At 41.7% G+C, this 23690-nt stretch overlaps 1 protein-coding gene across 1 annotated transcript in view; it reads right to left on the bottom strand.

The window, feature by feature from the left end:
* Positions 1 to 13728: 13728 nt before the first annotated feature.
* srd5a2.S (steroid-5-alpha-reductase, alpha polypeptide 2 (3-oxo-5 alpha-steroid delta 4-dehydrogenase alpha 2) S homeolog) overlaps positions 13729 to 23690 on the bottom strand; it is a 29125-nt gene continuing 19163 nt past the window's right edge. Inside the window, exons 3-5 of the mRNA XM_018265247.2 lie at positions 19783 to 19884; positions 18661 to 18811; positions 13729 to 14531 (exon numbers count right to left, since the gene is read on the bottom strand). Of these exons, the coding sequence (XP_018120736.1) occupies positions 14465 to 14531; positions 18661 to 18811; positions 19783 to 19884 (320 nt within the window). The 3' untranslated portion in view covers positions 13729 to 14464. The remainder of the gene's footprint in view (positions 14532 to 18660; positions 18812 to 19782; positions 19885 to 23690) is intronic.

Here is a 23690-nt window from a genome sequence, read left to right as displayed (position 1 = left end):
TGGGGTACAACAACTAAAATATCAAATAATAGATAGCGTACCTAAATTACGGAGAGGAGGAAATCGAGTAAAATTATTACTTAAAAAAGAAGCTAGATGGATTAGAAAATTGGAAACATTAGCTCCCCATGGCCTCAACAGGGAATATGATTTAAGTAAGATTTATCGTTAATTTATTTTTTAACAAGTATTTTTATTCTGTACATTGATGGAGTGTTTTATTCATGTGTATCTCGTATTTTTATAGTTTAATTTTTTCACGAGAAAACATATGGACACTATGGAAAAGGATATTGCACTAAGGTAGATAGAATGTATCCACATGTAATTTTGATGTATTGAAATTGAGACAATGTTGCAGACTGCATATGTGACACAATGTTTAGGTGCTTGTAAATATTTTAATACACTGTGATGTAGTGTATAAATGATTGTGCACAGGTGTTGCTGAGGTGGCTTGATAAAAGAGCGATGGCGGTCTGAAACGTTGCCGAATTGTTTGGGGTCAGAGCCCATGGCTTAATAAAGGCTTTTTAAAGAAAAAGAGAATCATGAGTGGTGCTGTCCATGATATAAGTAAAGTGATTGTACCACATATCCTGGTTGAGGTGAAATTCGGATACCACCTTCGGAAGGAAGTCTGGTGTGGGTCTAAGGACTACTTTGTCCTTGTGAATAATGGTGTACGGTGTTCTGAAAGACAGCGCTGCTAATTCCGAGACTCTGCGAGCAGATTTGTTTGCCAACAAAAAGACAACGTTTCCTGTAAGTGTGTATAGCGGGATACTGTCTATTGGTTCATATGGATCTTCCTGTAGGACAGATAACACCATATTGAGGTCCCAGGGGGGAACAGGGCACCTGTAAGGTGGCCGATTCTTGTTGCCCCTTGTAGGAAGGTTCTGATATGATTTTGCGACGCCAACTTCTTCTGGAAGAGGATAGATAATGCTGACACTTGTACCTTTAGAGAACTTAGTGCAAGTCCCTTGGTAAACCCATCCTGCAGGAAGGACAGAATTTTGCTTTCTGTGGATCGAATTCCTTGTTCTCGCACCAACCGATAAAGGTCTTCCACACGCTGTGATAGATCTTTGCCGATACCGGTTTTCGAGTACGAAGCATAGTAAAGATGGCTGCCGGTGGAACCCCTGATCTTTTGATGACTAAGGTCTCAAGTGCCATGCCGTTAAAGCCCAGCGATGAGAATTCGGGTGGATGATGGGTCCTTGTGTTAACAGATTGTATCTTTCTGGAAGGTGAAAATGATCGTCGATAGCTAAATCCACTACGTCTCGAATCACGACCTCCTTGGCCAGTAGGGTGCCACCAGAATGGCTGTGTTCCCTCTCTATCTTTTTTATGACTCTGGGGAGGAGAGTTAGATGAGGAAAGACGTAGGCCAAGGCGAAATCCCAAGGAATTACTGAGGCATCTACTGCATGTGCTAGAGGGTCTATGCTTCTGGCAACAAATTTTTGAACCTTCTGATTGCATCTGGGTACCATTAGATCCACCTCTGGGAGACCCCACCTTGCTACTATCAGGTGAAAGAGTTCCTGGTGTAGACTCCATTCTCCCTGATCTAGAGTCTCTCTGCTCAAGTAGTCCGCCATCTAGTTGTCTTCGCTCTAGAAGATTGATTTGCAGAAGTCTCTCCACCTGGTTCCAGCAGCCCTGGACTGTTCTTTGCCCGAGTACTCTGCCCCACCCTGTAAGACTTGCGTCCGCTGTGACCACTGTCCATATGTGGTTGGGGGAAAGTTCTTCCCCTTCTCATTGGGTGGGTCCACCAGAGTAAGGATAGCTTTACCAGTTCCGGGATGAGTATCTTCCGGTCTTGGTTCCTTTGATCCCTCTTTTGATGCTGGAGAATCAGTTGTTGGAGGGGTCTGGTGTGAAATTGGGCATATGGTATTGCTGGAAAGGATGCAACCATTGTTCCCAGAGTCTGCATTGCTATGCGGAGAGAGACAGTGCTGTTTGTTCGAAGTGTCTGGATCCGCTTCTGTAAGGTATTGGCTTTTTCTTCTGGGAGGAATACAGTTCCTTTTCTGGAGTCTAGAATCAATCCCAAGTACTCTATGCTCTGAGTCGAGTAGAGGTGGGACTTCTTGTAATCAATAACCCAACCTAGTTGTTCTAGGGTCTTGAGCGTCTGAAACGTGTGTTTGTTGGCTGTGACTGCTGATGGACCCTTGACAAGAAGCTTGTCCAGCGGATTCTGAGATCCTTTAGTGCTGCTGCCATAACCTTTGTGAAGGTTCGTGGAGCCGACGATGGTCCAAATGGGAGTGCAACGAACTGCCAATGGCTTCCTTCCACATAAAATCTGATATATCTGTGGGTCGATCGGTATATGGAGGTATGCGTCCTTGATGTCTATGACTGTCTTGAATTCGTTCTCCTCCATAGAAGCTAGAACCGACCGTATGGATTCCATTTTGAAGTGGGATTTCTTTACAAATGGGTTTAGTCTTTAAGTCTAGCAATGGTCTTAAGGATCAGTCTTTTTTGGGGACCATGAAGAGATTGGAATAATATCCTCTTCCCCTTTCTGCAGGAAGGACCAGCTGTATTGTCTCTGCTGATGAGAGATCTTGGATTACTGAGAGGAATTTTTCCCTTCTGAGGTTGTTCATAGGTAGTCTGGAGGACGCTGTACAAAGTCTATAAATAGTCCCTGGGACACCACTTGGATGACCCATTGGTCTCTGATTTGGTCTTTCCACACCTCCCGAAAGGATTTCAGACGGCCGCCTAAAAGAATCCCTTCGAGGGTGGGTAAATCTTCATGCTGTGGCGGATTTGTCCTGGGAGGGCTTGGTATGTCCCTTTGAGGATGCCCAGCTAGCTCCTTGTTTGTTGTGGTATCTAGGACAGAAGTTAGAATTGGACTGGTCTGTTTGTGTCTTCGTCCTCAAAATAAGGGTCTTCTCTTATAAGTGGGGCTCTTTGCCCTGATCTGTGGAAGCAAGGTACTTTTACCTCCAGTAGCCTGGGATATAGTCTTTTCTAACTGGGCTCCGAAGAGCTGTTTTCCTTGGAAGCGTAGGGATCTTTTTGATGTCAGATCTGCTGACCATGTCTTTAGCCATAGGAACTGACGAGCGGCTATGGATTGAGCTGTGGCTTTGGCGATCAGCCTTGCTGCATCTAGGGAGGCATCGCAGATATATGATGTAGCGTCTGCTATTTGCAACAGTAGGGCGTCTGTATATATAATATATATATGTCCAGTTCTACTATAGCACACTTATATTAGCTTAGAGTGGACAAGCTGCTTCAGTCCTCCGTGGAGCAGGAACACAGCTACAGGGAATGTGGAGCTAGCCTGCAGTCCTCCGTAGAGCGGAAAGGTTGTTGGGCAAAAGAGTTCTTTAGGTTAGTACCTAAGCAGCTGGAGGGACACGTGAACAGGTTCAATGGTCCCCATATGTGGCATGATCCTAACCGTGGTCCTTGTTCAATTGCCACTATTATTCTGTATCTTCTCCTCTGAGGACACTAAAACAAACTGAGCATAGTAGGATGAGGCAGGGGATGAAGCCCAGAGCAGGAGGAGGAGTCACAGTTAACAAGTTAGTGTCCTATCTCCAAGCTGCTGGATCTTCATCCCCAGGGTGCCTGTGTCCTCCAATTAGGCAAGAGAAACATCTATTTTAAAGGGCACCTATCACAGCCAAAATCAAACACATTAATAATCTGACCAGTAAAACCTAAACACGTTTAATCAAACTACATATAGTTTTTTTGTTTTTTTTTTTTTAAACTGCAGGTTTTAAAAAAAAAAAAAAAAAAAAATCCCTTAGTTTGTCAAATGGGTACTTTCACTGAGGGAGTCCATACTGAGACTATAACATGCAAATTTCTGGAGCATGCTCAGATTGTAGCACTGCCTTCAGTGTGTCTAGCTTTAGTAAACTCCTCCATTAGAAGTATCACAAGATTTCCCTATCTTGTCCCCTACTGGTGATGTTATTATGCAAATGAAAGGCACACACTAACTTCCAGAAGGTGGCAGCACTACTGAACAGCAGCTAACACAGAGGTTTGGCTGATATGAAAATAGCTTAGAAGGGTTAATAATAAGCAACCAAGGAATTTCAACGGAGCTTGTGCGAGATTTCAGAGCTACAGTTGGCTGTGAAGATATAGGTAAATGTAGCCAGTGAAATCCAAGATGCCTGCCTCAGCTCGAACTGCAGTGGAGATAGGGGAGATTTTGCAGAAGGTATAGTGAGCTGATGATTTACATTATACAAACAATTCTAATGGTTTTAAATATCGGATTTCTTGAACTTTCACAAAGTGTATTTACTTAGTAAATGATTTTTAGTTATGATTCGTGGTCTTTAAGCGTCCTTGCACTAATAAATTGAAAATTGCATGGCTTTTTTTCAGAGCAGCTTTAATCTAGGGCCACATGACATGGATCTCAGCCTGCGAAGCAACATTTGTTTTGGATAATGTGTGTTAAGAGGGCTGTAGAACTTTACTCCTCATTTAGAAGTCAGTTACAGACAGAGTTCTATTATGCCATTTCCTATATTGTCGTTTTAAAATAATTTCCCTTCTCTGTTATAAAACTGTGCCTTATACGTGATGGTAACTTTAGCTACCATAAAGCAACCCCATGGCTTTTTTAAAGGTTTACATTTTTTTAAGTGGATTTACAGAGATCCAAAATTACAAAATGACCTCTCACATCCCAAACAGCAACTCACACGCACAAACTGCTCAGACTTAAAATTGAATATTACTTTAAAAATTAGAGAAGCAAAAAAAAAAAAATCAACCTACCAATCCAGGAAGGACAATAGCTTTGACAACTTTTGATATTCCTATATCATACAGGCAAAGAACACTGCCTTCTGTTTCCACAAGTCCTACTAGGAGTCCTGTTTTCTTCTGCCAGGTAAACTCCTTCACAGCAACAACAACAGGGGGCCGTTCAGTAAACCCACTAAAATGATAAGCAGAGATCCTTTCTCCAGTGACAGAGTTTGTAACTTCGAGCTGTGGTCCACAAGCCAACCATGCTAGACCTGTTCTTCCTTAAAGAAAAAGATCAGAGAGAGATTTTAACCCTTCAGATGTATTTTTCTTATTTCTTATTTTTTTTTAAAGTTTAGTATTAAATTGACATGCAGCTTCGCAAAGCTAATCTGGTCATATCCTATTGTATATGTTCTGCTAACCCAAAACTCTCCCAGTCCTCTTGCAAGCTTGTCTAACCACCGTCCAAACCATATATGTGCTGCAAGTTTGGTTTATTGTGCATGTGCTGCAATGGCAAGACATTGCCAGCCTACACAGTAGCAGAATGCACACTCAAGACACTCAATTTATTGGTTAGCTGGACATAGATAATTGGATTACCAGAGTAATGGACTACAGCTAACAAACAGTCACAACAAATGGTGAAGGGAGGAAGTTGTATACTGGTAATCAAATTATCTGCATCTTAAAAACCAAACGTGGAGCAGCTTTAAATTCCTTATTTGCCTTCTTTAGCTCAAGAAAGAACACGATTAAAGCAATACTGGCACGTTCCTATAAAATTATAGGAACTTGTCAGTATCAAGTAGTTGTGGCACCCAGAATAGTTCCCCTGAAAGGCCCCCTCAAAGCTGCCCCCAGCCTCGCGAACCTTTGCGCAGCTGACCCGCTGACACAGCTAACTGATCTGCCTTGCTTCCGTGACGCTGGGTGCGAAGCGATCCTCCATAGGCTGAAGTCTGAAGCTGAGGGTCTGGTCAATGCCCCCTGGGCTGGGGGCGGCTTTGAGGGAGGCTTTCAGATGCAACAACTACTTGATACTGAAACGCTCCTATGATTGTTGAACTCATGTTGAACAAGGGCATATACTTCAGTGGTGTGCAAGTCAGGTTGCTAGTAATTAGAAAAGTGGCCCATGCCCCATAATTTGGGAACAGACCAAATAATTTAGCGGCACACTAGCAGTTGCAATCAAAGTGAAACATTTATTTAGCCCTCCAAAATGTAAGACAGGCAACATTTCAGACCCAACTGGGCCCTTCAAAACGTTGCCTGCCTTACATTTTGGAGGGTTAAATAAATTTTTCACTTTGACTGAAACTGCTAGTGTGCTGCTAAATTCTCCGGTCTGACTACAAACACGTCTCCAGTTGTAGGCTAGAGACATACAAGCAAGCACTACCATCACAACAGATGACTATCCTACATGTATGGGTAAGAGCACTCTAACTGCTCTAGTGGCTCTGATCCCTATAGAATGCTACAGCCAAGTCAAACAATACAATTGCTTTAATCATGAACGTATTTAAAAAAAAAAAAAAAAACACAACAACAACAAAAATACAACAAACTGCATACACACAAATATAATAGAAGATATCACCTTTTTATATACCACAGTACTTGCCCCTTTCATATTCATATGGGGATTGGAAAAGAAAAAAAAAGTTTTCTAGTTCTTACTTTTGATATTTATTTCAATTAAACTGCAAAATGAAAGCAAATAAGCACACTCTTCTTTAGTCTCACCATTTAAGATTAAATTTTGGCTCTGCCGCAATGGATTACTTAGAGTATTAGCGCTAATTACTCCAGAAATCATGTGAACTGGAATTTTTACTTAAAGGAAACTACTGGCCATGAATAGAACTCTTAATAAATGAAGGTACGTGAGATTCGGAGATTTGCTGGTAAAATGGGGTCAAAAAGACCAGTGTATTTTGTTACCTGTATTTTATGTATGATTGACTATTAGCATATCAACATACCAGTTGAAAATTTTCCATGAAGCACAGATTCCAGATTTATTTCATCTTCTTGGAGAGCTTTCTGTGTTACATCAGGAAAAGCCACCAAACTTCCAGTGATCTGAGCTTTGAGGTTTTGCATTTTCTTAAGATACAGAAAATCACAAATTTTAAAACTTTTTCAACATAGATGGCAATACAAAGAAACGCAACAATGAATATAGAGAAAAAGCATTTTTTAGCACAATAGCAACAGACATTACCGGACTGTTATATGGCTAAAATAGACAGAAGTATTTTCTTTTATAATAATGTAAAAGGAAAAACCTTAGAAATTGACTGGGCAGCATAGCAATGGTGGGGTTAATGGTATAAAGTGCTTGAAACATTGTAGAAAGCCTATTATTTAAAGGTGCTGCAAAGGGAACGGTATCTATCTATCCATCAGTGAGATGTATTATAGTTTATGAATGTTGGTGGTTCACTGTACAGTCAGAGCAGAACAAAAAGCTTAAAGGAGAAGGAAATATGCCGAAGCAGTTTATTGCCAATAGATTAGCCACAATAGTGCAAGCTATAACACTAGTTATTCTGTGGAATGCTTTACCATACCTGAGTAAACTGCTCTAGACACTCTCTATGTTTGTTTAGGATAGCAGCAGCCATATTCACTTGGTGTGATTAACTTCCTGCCTGAGTTTCCCTGCTCAGTCATAGCTCTGGGCTCAGATTACAACAGAGAGGGGAGGAGGTAGGGGGAGAGGAGCAAACTGAGCATGTTCAAGCCCTGCCCTGGAGGTTTAAGCTGAAATCAGGAAGTCTGCTACAGAAGCCCATGTGTACACAATAGAAGGAAATGAATGTTGTGTTTCTTTTGACAGAGGGCTCAGAGCAGAAATACTTTAAGGGTTTACTGGTGTATTTATATAGACCTTTCTGATAAAGCTTACTTAATTTTAGACTTTCCTTCTCCTTTAAAGACACCCCAGTGAGAACATTCAGTGCTTTAGAAAAGGTAACTAAGGAGGTTTACAAGCATCTAGAAAAGTTATCCTACTATGCATTTATTTAAAGAGGAAGTTCAAATTTAAGTATAATTCAGGAGCTCTGATAAGTAACGTTTCAAAATGTATTTTTATTAGCCTTCCTATTCTGGCACTTTCAAGACTGCAACTGAATATGGTATCTTATTTTCAAGGTCTCTGACTCCCAGCAATAACAAAAAACCCACAGATTGTGTGCCTTCAGTTTGATAATTATTCATATATTTTTTTAGCTTTCCAGGCATTTTAAACATCTGACATGCTTGAATACAATACTGCTGTCTGGTTGTCAGGACAACTTAATAGTTCATTATCAAAACCTGATAGCTGCACAAAAATGTAAATTCAAGAACTGCAAAAACCAAAACCAAATTATCAGATAATTTGTCTGTCTAGAAGTTACTTCTGAAGTAAACTACCCCTTTAAAATAAATTCTAAACGTGTTTTTACCCCAACAGAGGACTATCAAGCGGTGAATCCTAAACATGTTTCCCACAGCCTTGAGACCCTTACTTCCCATGAATTCAGCATGTCTCTGTACACCAATCTGGAACACTCAATACACACACAAAAAGAATTGCAAAGTTACATTAAGGAGGCAAAAGACAAATGCTTATATGAGGCTCTGTACCAAGGGAGCAGAAATAGAGATGAGATCAGTTGGGGCCTGGGCCCAAAGTTAATTTAAAAAAAAAAAAAAAAGATCCTTGTTTATTCTGTTATGAGTTGCTAGGGTCACTGTCCTTAGCTAACAGCTAACATTATTATGGTTGCATACTGAAAAGGGAGTTCAACAAATAATAATTCTAAGGCTATGGGTACACAGGCTGAGGCTCTGGCTGTTGTCAGCCTACATATTTGTAGGCTGAGCAAAGCAGATCTGCTTAGTGGCCTTGCTCTCTTGAGCAAGGGCTCAGATATCAGCTTCAACTCTACTGTGTGTGTGAGCGCACACAGGGTGATCGCAATCAAATCAATGGAGCAAAGGCACTGAGCAGATCTGCTTCTCTCAGCCTGCAAAAATACACAGCCAGAGCATTCGGCCTGTTTGCCAATAGCCTAAAGAGTAAATAACTTTAGTCTGTTCTAGAAAAAATATTTTAGTCTACCTTATAAAGTACCAGTATCTAGAAGGAAAGTGCTGAAAAAAGTTGTTTATTTATTTTGCTCCCTGCTGCCTCCTTTCACAGGCTGTGCAGGGGAGCTGGAGGCACTTGGTACACTGCATTGTCAGATAGGAACCAATCAGCAGTAGCTCTGCTGACCTGATAGGGAACTGAAGCCTGTCTTTACTTGTGTGACTGCAGGGTTGTGATTGGATATTCCCCTCCTACTGTTCTTCTGACAGGGACCATTAGGATACAAAGGACAGGGACCATAGTAGATCTACAAGGAGCACCACAAAGAAAACCAGCACCATATATTATTCATTATTATGTATAATATTAAAGTTTTCACTTATCTTCTGTGTCTCCTTAAGGGTAGGACTTCACGGGCGATTTCCGCACGATCCGACGCACTACGCAAAAAAACGCGTCACGTCTGATGCAACAGAAATAAGGTAAGTAATGGAAATGTCAGATGGTGTCGCAGCGTTGATCCGACGTGACACGACACCATCCGGCAATGCATTCACTTACCTTATTTCCATTGCATCCGGTTTGACGTCTGCGTTTTTGAGCAGTGCGTTGGATCGCTCCAAAATCGTCCGTGAACCCTTAAGGTTTTTTTTTTTTTTTACATTGAATGACAAGATTTGAGGCAACTAAATATGAAACCAGAAGCATTCACACGTGTGTTATACATTAGCAAGAAGATCAGAGGTTAATGGCCTTCAACAAATACTTTTTCTCATGGATCTCAGCCTACTTTGCATCGGAGCAAAACCTACAAATGTTATGCGAGGTTCCTGGCACTTTCGAAAGAAACGATCAAGAAGTGACTTAGTAACAGCCCCAACAGGATGATAATAACCTCAGTGTAGTGACATTACCTGTACAATGCCGGCTCAGTCTAATCAGCCCCACTCAGGTTCTTCCTGCTAAATAGAGCAGCGCATCTCCAGCCGGGCTCACTGCACAACCACCTCGGCCTCTCCTTCTTCGATTTTGCAGGCTATAAATACACGGAGCACTTCACTAGAGCGACACAATAGAGAAATGCAACTGTCCGCCTATATGTACAACACAGAGAAACAGATGACAGGTAACGTAGAAACAGCTACAGAGAAATGACTTTTTCCGAAAGACCACTAACGTGACTGTAGCAGCACGTCCGCCATCTCTGCACTCCAAGCCCCGCCCCTTGCCCCGGAATTTCCTCCTCCCTGAGGGAGACGTTCTGTTTACGTCACATATAGCGCCCGAGTCTGGATAGGAACTTGGACTGGTGGCTATCGTATCCATATGACACAAAAGTGCGTAACAATATAAGTCGATCGTCAGATTGGACTGTTCATGTTACTGTGGGCGGGGTTAAACAGGCGCGGGGCCGTGTTATGCTTCGTACGTCATATTCGCAGCGCAGAGAAAGAGTCGGCGCTTTTTTTTTTTTACGTTTTACCCCAGGAAATGATTTTGATATGCCCAGGAGAGACCTTTGCATTTATCTAATAGGCGCGGATGTGTAGATCTTAAACTTAATCAGATTCAATTGAAATAAATTGGTGCATGTGTAAAACAAATCGCATTAGGCTTTCATTTTAGCCAAAACTGAATTGTTTTATAGTTTTACTTTTTTACTAATTTTTTTTTTACTGTAGTGGGTAAAAAGGACAAAATCTGAGTCCCAAACCAGCGCTCATGTCTGTAAATAATGTTCATTCCTGCACCAGCCGAGGGCGTTCAGATTGTCTTTATGAGACTTCTCTAATCCCCCACTGATAGAGCTCATGAGAAAAGAGGAGAGGTTATATATGTTCCCTTTCATGTCCTGGCCTTTACATGTAAAATGCTGTTGCCCTGCCTCCCAACATTTTGGAAATAGAAAGGGGTAGAAAAATTCAACACCCATTTTAGCGTCACGCCCCCTAATTATCATGTTCATTTTCCAAAATTTGGCAAGTTATGAAAGTTTGAACACATTTTTTGTGGTTATTACAGTTTTGGTAATGAAAGTGAATTGCCCTTTAAAGCTGCAAGTCACAGTTTCCCCCAAGAGACCGGCTTATATTACATAGTTGTTTCTTTGCTTATCTTAAATTGTAACAAAAGTGCACCTGCCACATATGCTGGGCTCTCTGCCAAAAGCCAATTAAAGGGCACTTGTTGGGTAAAAATGTTATCCTCAACCAAAGGTGTGGGCTAATAAAGCCTGCATTCCGGTTGGGGATAAGAGTTGTTTTTTTTATTTTGTTTTTTAAAATGCCCCCCCCCTCCTCCAGCTAGGGTTACCAACTTTTCTTGAAAAAAATACCGGCCTTCCCGTATATTTATCTTTTTTCCCTATTAATAACATTGGGATCAGCCATCATTTATACCGGTCAGGCTGGTAAAATACCAGCCAGGTGGCAACCCTACCGCCACCACTAGCCTACCTGCACTGTGACCATGTCTGGTCACTCGCATGCACATAACGCGCATGTGACGTCGCGCACATTCGCATAATGAGCAATTTGGGGCAGCTCTTCGTTATGGCTGCTCGGTGCAGATAGCCTGGCGGGGGGCGGATTTTTTTTTTTAAAAAAAAACACTGTTATCTCCAACCAGAATGCGTGCTCTATTAGCCCGCACCTTTGTTTGTGGATACATTTTTAGAGTACTCACTTATTGAATATTGTTCCTTTGACACAGAAAATCAGCAGTCAAAACAACTGTTGTCACCACTTCCTATAGCACAATATGGGGTAAACCCTGTACAGTGGATGTAGAAAATCAATATAATTACCAGATGAAGGATCCTTGATATGAAACGTCATGCAATTTAAAATAAAAAGACGACTTGCTGATATGGTTCTCCAGAGTGATAATGTTGCTGATTTGTGATGTAGAAAATGATCCATCAGCACTTCATTCCAGTCCAATTGTGTGATATGGTGCTTCTCCTACATTGCATCAATTCTCTGCATTACTCAGCACATAATGGCTGGAAAAGCTGACCTTTATTTAGAAAAGTCGAGCACCATTATAGTATGCCATGAAGATAGCTTTTTGCACACTTGGCTATGTAACATGTTATTTAGGGAATCTTGATTGCTGCTGCATTCCAAGAGCACAAAACCTCTAGTGTATTATAAGCCTTAAAGGAGAATTCAACCCCCCCAACTAATAAAAACCCCTACCTTCCATAGTCCCCCCTCCCTGCACAGGTGTAAATGCCCCTAAGCCTGTAATTAACCCTCGTTGCAGAGTCAGCGGAGCTCACGGGCACCATTTTCCAGCGATTCGGTAATCTTTGGGTCTTCTTCCGGCGCTTCGGTAATTTTCGGTAGATTATCACAAAGCAGAAGACTGCCCCAACTTCACATGCGCCGATACGGCGTTTACTTATGGAAGATTACCGAAGCGCTGAAGATGGGGCCTGTGAGCTCCGCTGCTCTTATTCTGCAACGAGGGGTTATTACAGGCTTAGGTGTATTTACAGGTGTTAACACCTTTGCGGGGGGGGGGAGCAGGGAGGGGGGACTATGGAGGGTAGGGATTTTTATTAGTTGGGGGGTTGAATTCCCCTTTAACGAAGAACTACCTCCTGTTTCCTAAGCACTGCACCCAAAGCCCCTGTTCCTCCAGTGTTACATATGGTATCACAAACCCCTAGGTCCCAGCCTCGGCTCATGCTTCCACCTGTAACACATGCCTTTCGCTTTGGGAGGAGCCCTTCGCTACTCAGATGCCGCCAGGTCTTAAAGTGAGAAGACCAGGGAGAGAGTTCTGGGCAGGCAAGGGAACCAAACCAAGCAGGAAGAACGTGGAACAAGGAGCGTGGTTGTGGAACAAGCCGGATCAATACCAATCGGCAAGAGCAGTACAAAATCAGGAGACAAGAGGGTAGTCGAGGTCACAGGCTGGGTCAAGCATGCCAGTAGCGTAGTACAGAATCATGATCCAAGAGAATAGTCAAAAACAGGCTAGGGTTAGGACAGGCAGGGCCATGAACAGGTTAATCAGACTTGGACTCACACCCAGGAACTATTGTAAATAGACCTACATTGGGCAATGTGAATAGGTATATGGCACCTTTAAATTTTTGAATTTCGTGCAAAGTGCAAAGACGTCAGACATGAGGCGATCATGTCAAAACCCAGAAGTGACGCAAGCATGTGCCAAAGAAGATTTGTGGAGGAAAGAAGGAAGAAGCGTTGGGTGTCCCTGCCGCACAGGTATCAGTACATCCTGAGTTGCAAAGGGTTAGAGCTACCATGTCTGACCGCTTTATTTGCTATACACTACTACTATTGGGTTTAGTTGATGCTGAAATTATTTTTTACTAGACTTAAGGTGTGGTGATCCATTGTGGATAATAGGTCCGATACCCGTGCTTACATCAGGAGGAAAGGAGCTGCACAGTAAATTATTCTATGTTCCCCACTTGCTAATAACAGTCACCTTTCAATTCTCTGGCATGGATATGCCTCCAGTCTGCTCCACGACTTCAAACATTTTATATGACATCATCATTGTGTGCCAGAGCACTGCTCAGCTAACTGGTTTAAACAAAAAATAGCATACAGTATGTCAATAAAAATTATGTACTGTACCACACACACATAATAAAACACGTTTATTGAAAAAGCTAAGGTATACATTAGATACACTTTTTTTTCATTTTATTTTGTAATTTTGAAAATGATTACTGTTTTGTTAGAAGTAGTATTTAGCAAAAAAACAAATATTTTATTTAATATCATTACTTAACTTGAGAAATTATTGTAAAAAAGACCTTGTATAACTGTTTTTGAATTTGGCACTATAACAATCTTTAATAAAAGGCACATCAGGTAATTTAGCAGTGAGCATGTTTATTTGAAAAACTGAAGTCACAGCTACTGCATCATTTGTGAGAATTGCTCAGTAATAATAAAATAATATCAGTTGTCAACTAAAAAAAAATATCCTCTTCAATAATATCTTTAGCACAAGTTAAAATATGTATTCAACATAAAAGAAAACATGTTGCTTTTGCTGTAGTGTTTATCCTAACTAACAGTAACAGTTATGTATGTACTTGTGTAACTATTCTTGGGATGGGGAGTAAATGCCCAACAGGCATATTATTCCTGTCTATCAAACCAACTGTGAAAGCTGAAAGTACATCTCGGCTTAGTAACTGCTCCTCAGTCTGGCACTCCAAAATAAAAATAGGCTTTGGATAGGGAAATAAGGCAGAATTTGGAATAGAGCTGGTGTCTATTAAAGGATACTGACTTAAATCCTTTATGTCATAGGTATGTTTCAATAATGCTTTAAACAGAACTTGCAAAGTCACAAGCATGTATTGTACTGCCATATTCCAAAGGTCTGACTGATTTGACAGTATATCCATATGTGGCATACAATTCAGTTTTGAAAAGAAATTATATACAGACAAGCGTTAAATAAAAATATACATTTGGAAGATGTTTATTTTTGTATAGAGCTAGAAGTGTGTGTTTATCCAACATATGAAAAAATGCAATAAGACTCCCATGAAGAGCACTGAGCAATCTCCTAAAAGCCTTCCCCCTTTCCGTTGAGTTAGAAAATAAATGGTATCAGGGCTTTCCTTTCTGATGGATAGTCTTTAAAACTTTGAAGGTAAAATCTGGAAAACACAAGAAGGGTTTAAAATAAAGCATCCCTAAGGAAAAATTAGCAGAATAATTTGTATAAGCACGAGGGTTTACAGAAAACTATCAATTCTCAAATACAGTAGTTAAAGAAATCCAGTTATGTAGTGATGAATATTGACAGCTTATTCCTTTATATAGTGAGTCCGGGTGCAGCATTTTAGAAGATTGCTTCAAGCCAATTTTATCTTGAATTTGTCTCCTTTATGGGGGGAGCTCAGTTGTGCTCTGCATTAAACAAGTGGCCACCTCAACTTGCTCTGAACACAAGTGAAATAAGTGTTTGGTGGGTGGGGAGGTTGAATGGAAGCTGAGATATACCCCTGAGTATGTTATGGGTGCCGGCTGAGTCTCACATGTTCTTGTGACCACACCGGCCAAGCTTCTGGTGCCTGCACAATAATGCAGCCAGACCTACACTGCATCATCATGCTACAGTTTGGCTTCAAATGTTTCTAAACTGGGTTTAATGCCTGATTGTAGCTTTTGCAACTTTTACATAGTACGATCCTGGGTTCTCTATGGTTGCTAATTCTGTCTCATAATACAGTTTCTGACTGTTTCTAACCATTTTGAAAACTGCCAGCCCTGGCCAGGGCCAGAATACTGTAGTGCAGTGCTGTCCAACTTCAGTGGTACTCAGGGACGGAATTGTTCTGGCGTATGTCGTAGAGGGGAAGCCACTGTTGACCACTCCCCCTTTTAAACCACACCCATTTAAACCACACCAATGTTATCTCAAGAACTTTTAAGACCATGTCCACATTAATGATGTAAATGGTTGGTGCTCACTGCAGGGATATCACTCATCACTCATAAGTGAAAAATTTAACTCATATCCTTAAATATACCATAAGCATACCCTTAAATCTATATGCCGCCTCCTCTCCTGTGAATAACACAGCGCCCCTCAGCACATGATTATACACCTTAGGGGCCACTAATTACAATTTCTAAATGCTAACAAACCCCCAAAACTACCAGGCTCGCGTCCCACAGGGTACAGAGTAGGGCAGGCAGGGTATGGCACACACAGGGAGCATAGGGCAGGCAGAATATGGCACACAAAGGGGGCATATGGCAGGCAGAGTATGGCACACAGGGAGCATAGGGCAGGCAGAGTATGGCACACACAGGGAGCATAGGGCAGGCAGAGTATGACACACACAGGGAGCATAGGGAAGGCAAAGTATGGCACACGTACAGTGAGCATATGGCAGGCAGAGTATGGCACACACAGGGAGCATAGGGAAGGCAGAGTAAGGCACATACAGGGGCATAGGGCAGGCAGAGTATGGCACACACAGGGAGCATAAGGAAGGCAGAGTATGGCACACAAAGGGAGCATATGGCAGGCAGAGTATGGTACACAGGGAGCATAGGGCAGGTAGAGTATGGCACACACAGGGAGCATAGGGCAGGCAGAGTATGACACACACACACACACAGGGAGCATAGGGAATGCAAAGTATGGCACACGTACAGGGAGCATATGGCAGGCAGAGTATGGCACACACAGGGAGCATAGGGAAGGCAGAGTAAGGCACATACAGGGGCATAGGGCAGGCAGAGTATGGTACACACAGGGAGCATAAGTAAGGCAGAGTATGGCGCACAGGGAGCATAGGATAGGCAGAGTATGGCACACACAGGGAGAATAGGGCAGACGGTGTATGGCACACACAGGGAGCATATGGCAGGCAGAGTATGGCACACACAGGGAGCATAAGGCAGGCAGAGTATGGCACACCCAGAGAGAATAGGGCAGACAGATTATGGCATACAGGTAGCATAGGACAGGCAGAGTGTGGCAAACAAAGGGATCATATGACAGGCAGAGTATGGCACACACAGTGAGCATTTGGCAGGCAGTGTATGGCACACACACAGGGAGCATAGGGAAGGCAGAGCATGACACACACAGGGAGCACAGGGCAGGCAGAGTATGGCACACACAGGGAGCACAGGGCAGGCAGAGTATAACACACACAGGGAGCATAGGGCAAACAAAGTATGGCACACAGAGGGAGCATAGGACAGGCAGAGTGTGGCATACACAGGGATCATATGACAGGCAGAGTATGGCACACACAGTGAGCATTTGGCAGACAGTGTATGGCACACACACAGGGAGCATAGGGAAGGCAGAGTATGACACACACAGGGAGCACAGGGCAGGCAGAGTATGGCACACACACAGCAAGCATAGGGAAGGCAGAGTATGACACACACAGGGAGCACAGGGCAGGCAGAGTATGGCACACACACAGCAAGCATAGGGAAGGCAGAGTATGACACACACAGGGAGCACAGGGCAGGCAGAGTATAACACACACAGGGAGCATAGGGCAAACAAAGTATGGCACACAGAGGGAGCATAGGGAAGGCAGAATAGCGCAGGAGACAGGAAAACCTCAGAGAGGGAAATATCAGGACTCTAATATGGACAGTTCATACTGTACTACATACAGTGACACAGTGCTGGTGTTACAGGTGTGAACAATGCAGGAGTTTACAGTCGGAATTTGAGGTGTAAACAATGCAGGGGCCAGTTAATCTCAATACTGATACATTTTAAATCTTATACAAGGTAAGGCATCACAGCAGGCAGACTTTTATGTGGGGGGCTACACAAGGCGAGGCGCAGGCTGCCAGTTGGACAGCCCGCTGTAGTGTATGCATGTTCACATTACAGTGTCCCTTTAAGGCAGAACCTTGGATTCAAACACAGAAAAATAACTCCATACTGGCCACAGACCAATGGAATTGTTGAAAGATTCATGAGCACTCTAAGTAAAAGATGGAACAAATCCCCCTAAAATAGGCACTATACAAATTCTTGCGTAACTACACAAACACACCCCACTCAACAACTAATACCTCTCCAGCACAACTTATCTTCAATGGACCAATTCGTACTCATGTTCCCAAGATTACAGCTACAACATCTCAACCACAAAGAGACACACACATAAGAACCACAGATTTCAAAAATAAAGAGAAAACTAAGCACTATGCGGACCAAAGACGCCATACTCAATACTCCGTTGCACAAAAAGATGTGTGGTTGTCACTGTGGTTGTCTTACAAAGAGACATAAGACCTAATCTGCATAGGTATAAAGAATGGAACCTCAGATTGTACTCCACCACTGAACATCCAGATGTCTCTTCCTCACAAAAGGGAGATAGTGGGTCCCAGGAAAATGAGGAACCATGTTCAACAAGGCGTTATCCCAGAAGGCCAAGATGCCCTACTAAAGAGATTTAATCTCTATTCATAACATAACTCGCATTTATGCAAAGCTGTTTATCATTGTTTTTAATCAGTTTGTTGGACACTCTGTTATTTTAATGTTTGAGTTATTAACGCATGTAAAAAAAAAAAAGGGGGGGGTGATGTAGTGTAGGAGGCAGGACCAGGAAGTGTGAATATGGCATGAGAGAGAAAACAGAGGAAGGATTGAGAACTGCAAACTGAATAAAAAATGGATTTCCACTGCAGAATGTGTAATCTTTGCATTATATCAATGGTAATAAGATGTGGAGTGTGCTCCATTAAAAATGCAAATAACTTGATTGTAAGGGAGAAGCAAATATGCTTACTTATAGATAATAGAAAACACCCTGGAGTACTTCAATATCTTTTTATCTATGAAGGCCTCCCGTCTTGGGGTAGAAACAAGCAATGAATATGTAACCCCTTCACATCTTACTCTTAATTTTACTCAAATTAACCCCAGTAACCAGTTCTGTAGCCTCCCTTCCCTACAGCACAAAGAATAGGAGATGAGTGCAAGCCCTCAGGTTCAAAAATGATCTATTTTTCCAAAACTCTCAAGGGAGGAACACACTTAGAGACCATTAAGTTACTATGTTTTTCACTTTTTTCTAGAGGCATGCAACCCCATTAACTACAAAAATATAAAAAAATTGCTGTAAAATACAGTTATTTTAACATAAGACAAAAACACATTACATGTTATACACATGGTGTTAAATTAAAAAAAGAAAACAATATATTTTTTATATTTGACATATTAAAGTACCCATGTTTTCATGTATGCTATCATATGACAAGAAATAAGGATACTTTACTACTTACTTGTGATGATGGTAAGCCCGTGGGCCAATGCAACACAGTGTAAAGAAAGCAAAGGCAAATCCTGGCAGTGACCATGTTGCAACAGCATATCCACACCATTCAACAATTTCACCAAAGAAATTTGCCCCAGATACATAGTTAAACATTCCTCCTAAAATATAAAAAAAACAAAAAAAGCTGCTTTGTAGTAAGGTAACAGGATATCACAGGGAACTCTTTTTATTCACATATATTGCCTCGTATAACTGACTCAGGTGAGTCTAAGCCATCTACTACATGATCCAACTCTTAGTAAGTTGTATTGTATGGCATAGCCAAACATACTGTTGCAACAACTGATGTCCTATTATGTTGGCCAAAGTGCAGTAACAACCAATCACTGCCAGTTTACATTGACAGCACTTCCTATTTTACTCCTTTTTTTCTGATCATGCCTACGTCCGATTATGTCACTTCCGCTTTACAATGACAGCACTTCCTTATCAGCGGGTCGTGGGTCCGCGTTGCGGATAAGGTACTTGCAGGTTGGGTAGGGGGTTCAAACAGGTAAGAATGTGGGTTGCAGATTGCAGGTTGCAGGTACAGGTCGGGTACGGGTTCCAATAAATAGACCCACGCAGGACTCTACTTCACAGTGAGGGCAGTGAGGCTGTGAAGGTAAATTCTATTAATGTCCTTTGAAAGGAGGTTCAAATTCTGTATTCTCATATAGATACTATTAATGAAAAGTCTCATAATTCTTCAAGGCCCCATAACCAATTAAAGGGCAATAAAACCAAAGTTTTTCTGGGAGAAAGGTTGAACACTGGTCAAAAAGATAACTTTTTACTTTAACCTATGTGTTCTGATGCCTTTAAAGTGCCATTAAATAAGATTAACTCCATATGAAAGAATTAGCTGAGACACAAGGGGTATGGCTACAACAACAGTGAGTAAAGCTCAAGCTCAATGCACCATGTTTCCCAGAATTCCAGTGTAGTTGCAGTCACAATCAGTGTTGCGCCTGATGCAATGGCAGCCATGCATATTTTGCTGTAAACTGAACACAATTGCGCTGAATAGCCCTACAATATATAACAACTGTGTCTCTGTAATTTATTCATAAAGGTATCTGGACTTTACCTTGGGGTATTTTGTATGCCACCTCACTGGGTTTTCTTAATCTGCGTAGAATATAATCACTGTGAATGTTGATCCCCATTCCAAGACAGAATATTAACACACCTGGACAGAGGGAAAAAATTAAAACGTGAAGTTATATATATATATATATATATATATATATATATATATATATATATATATATATATATATATAGAGTATATCATTTGTAATGTAAGGAAACAGGAACATTTATGGAAGGGACATTTGTCTGGTAAACCTTCATTCAGTGGCGTAAAAATAATGTTCCCGACCCCGGACACACAGCAGCCCCAATCCAGTACTCCCATCACCCACCCACTCCTGATCCCTGCCCGAGCTGCTCACACTGGAGTAGGTAAGAAAGCGGAAAGTGGCTGGGGAGAGGGGGTTTCTTAGAACTATAGAGGAAGAAAACATCTATAGATAGGCCACTGTGTTCAGTAAAGTCAAGTTCTGGCTATTGCAAATTAAACATGTCACGACCGGCACCCAATACCAGAACAAGTGCCAAGCACCCTGGTCTCGGCTCGGCTTCACCAGTAGTGTGACCACCGTTGGGCTTCGGGAGGAGCCCTCAGCTTACTTGGGTGCCACCTGGACTTAACGAGAGGTGCAAGGCGAGATGTTCTGGCTGGCAAAGGGGCACGGCTGTTAGCAGAGTCTTTTGGGCCGAAGGTCACGGTACAAATGGAGCAGGCAAGAGAATTGTCAGACAGGCTGGGTCGAGGCAGGCAGATATCAAGAATCGTCAGGCAGGCAAGGGTCAAAACCGGGTAATCAAACAGATGGGATCAGGCAGAAAGAGTAGTCGAGATGCAGGCAAAGGTCAGAGTTCGGATATCAGAATAGTCAGGAACAGGCAGGGATCAAAACCGTAAATCACAGATAAAGTTTACAGGAACAGACAGCACAAGGCTTCAGGAACCACTAGAATCAAGATTCTATCACGGGCATCGGTCTGCAGCCCTAAAGCAGGCAAGATGGTGCCGGAAGAGGACCACGCGGCGGGCATCCCCGCCGATGGCGGCGCAGTGGGCGTCCCCGCCACCCCACTAGACCACCAGGGCAGGTAGGTTTTCTTACAAAACACTAATTAGTAAATATGCAAAACAATGATCTTCCACTATGTTTGGGGCTCTAGATTTTGCTTTGCGGCCCTCTAACATTTAGTTACTCCAATGTAAGAAGCATCTAGATGTTTGAAAACTTTATTTGGTTAACAGTCATTTCCAATTATTTCAATCAATTACATCTGTTTTTCCAATATTTGTCATTGTATCTGGCAGAGTACTTGCAGATTTTTTATATTTTGAATAGTGAAATTCAAGTTCTAAATGGGAAAAAATTGTATTTTGCAATGTAAATAAATAAATATGGCTTTTTGAGCAAACTATTTTTAAAACTATAAAACTATTTTTATGTTGCTCTTTTGTTATTAGAAACAATTCCTCCTCTAATTTCCTTTATTTTATTTTGAGAAAATTATTTAGATTAATTGAATTATAGATTCAATTTGTCCTAGTCTTGGTTCTCATTGTTCCTTGACTCGACTGACATGAAATACGTAATGTATGGAAATATAGCCCATTGGCCTTATGTGTCTATTCTCAGGCCACATATCTATTTAGGGGCAAATTTACTTATGGTCGAATATCAAGGGTTAATTAACCCTCGATATTCCACTGCCGAATTGAAATCCTTCAAATTAATTATTCTATTCCTTCACTCGAGCTAAGTAAATGGGCACCTAGATATACCTAGTTAAAGCAGAAATAGAATCCACTGTTCCTGAAAATGTTTCCAATGTTGACGACACAATAGACCACCAAAAGTCATTCTGTTCCCTTCTAATTCTAAAAAGTCCTTCTGAATCAACAATCATGGAACAATTGGCTGTTTGTTGTATTATCAGAATTATGAAGTGAAATTAAAAGCTAAAGCACAGATTTATCTTGCAATAGAACATTTTCTTTTACCAAAGACTGATCTGTAACACATAGGTTATATGCAAAGAGTTATAGTGCATAAAACAGTATATAAAATGCAAACTTTACTTGTGCAAAAAGCCTGTTTGGAGATGACTTGTTTTTTACAAAAGAAGTTTACACACAGTATGTTGTACTTTTCCACACTAAAAAAAGTATATATATATATGTTTTCTTTCTTTCCAATAGTGCAGAGTGGTTATTAAGAGGAGTTTAACATATTAAGATTTGTAGAAGAAAAATGGAGAAACAAGACAAAAAAAAGAGAACAGTAAGTAGGAGAAAAAAAGAATGGTGTGGAAATCAAGAAATAGTAAAAGGAAGAAAAATGTGGCTATGTAGCCAATAAAAGGCTTGTCAAAAGTTAAAACATTTCTATCATAACAAAGAAAATAATGACAGTATTTATCTGTTTTCAGTCTGTGAATAAGTCACTAAATAACATTGCAGGTTATATCAAAATAAGAGCTAGGTATAAGGGCTTTCTATGCTCAAAGTTAGTTATACAGAGAGAAGAGTATACTATAACAGAAAAAATAATCAGTTCATAAAATAAAAACAAAAAGGAAAGATGTTAGCCATTGAAATAATGTTGCAGTTATTCCCAGTCCAACCCCTCAGTGAACAGGGTTGGACTGGGCCAGCGGGACACTGGGTAAAAACTCGGTGGGTCCCATTGACCTAGATGCGCACTTGTCTGGCCCAAGCTGCCCCTGATTATACTCCCCTCCAGCACCAATTACAGCCGCAACTACAGGACAGGTACATGTGGGGGGCCCAGGGGAAGTTGTATCTGAGGCGGGGGGCCTGTAGGTAGGGCAGTTTTAAGGCCTTGGTGGGCCCTGGGAAAAAAAGTCAATCAGCGGGGCAAACTAAAAGAGTGGCAAACTAAAAGAGTGGCAAACTAAAAAAGAGTGGCAATCTAAAAAAGAGTGGCAAACTAAAAAAGAGTGGCAAACTAAAAAAGAGTGGCAATCTAAAAAAGAGTGGCAAACTAAAAAAGAGTGGCAAACCAAAAAAGAGTGGCAAACTAAAAAAAAGTGGCAAACTAAAAAAAAGTGGCAAACTAAAAAAAGTGGCAAATTAAAAGAGTGGCAAACTAAAAAAGGGTGCCAAACTACAAGAGTGGCAAACTAAAAAAGAAGTGGCACACTAAAAAAGAGTGGCAAACCAAAAAAGAGTGGCAAACTAAAAAAGAGTGGCAAACTAAAAGTGTTGCAAACTAAAACAGTGGCAAACTAAAAAAGAGTGGCAAACTAAAAAAGAGTGGCAAATTAAAAGAGTAGTGTTACCCAGTCTGGGTGGCAAGCAAGGAGGTGGGGTCATGCACTGTACAGGTAAAGCACACATCCATGTGAAGCCCAATGTAATTTACCCACAGCATTTACCCACAGCCATCTTATTGGCAGCATACCAGGGATTGGCCTCTCACTTTAGAGGATCTCGCCTGGGGGAGAGAAGGAATCCCAGTGGTGCAAGTCTGTGTGGCACAAATGGTGGCCAACGGACCTGGGGACCAGCGAGCGGTAACACAGCAACGCGCCATAACGCTCCTCCATAGCAGTGCTTCCTCTTTCCATCTGCGCAACGACGCATGCGCAAAGTTAATACTTCCTGATGTTCCCGCACCAGCCTCATCCATTTGCGGGGGGGGGGAGGTTGGGGTGCGAGCAGATCACTCAGCGAGTATCCCCAACTGCTAGGGATGGGCGAATTTGAACCGTTTTGTTTCGCCAAAAATTCGCCGATGCCGAAATGACGCCGACGCCCATTAAAGTCTATTGGCGTCAATAAAAATTTGTCACGCGGCAATTTTCAACTTAAAAAAAAATCCTAGCACAATCAAACCAAAAATGTTGTCAGTCAGTGGGCCCCCAAGACAAGTGGGCCCTGGGCAGATG

This window comes from Xenopus laevis, chromosome 5S (genome assembly GCF_017654675.1).
Source record: "Xenopus laevis strain J_2021 chromosome 5S, Xenopus_laevis_v10.1, whole genome shotgun sequence".
Classification (NCBI taxonomy): domain Eukaryota; kingdom Metazoa; phylum Chordata; class Amphibia; order Anura; family Pipidae; genus Xenopus; species Xenopus laevis.
This window is presented reverse-complemented; position numbering and strand designations above follow the sequence as displayed.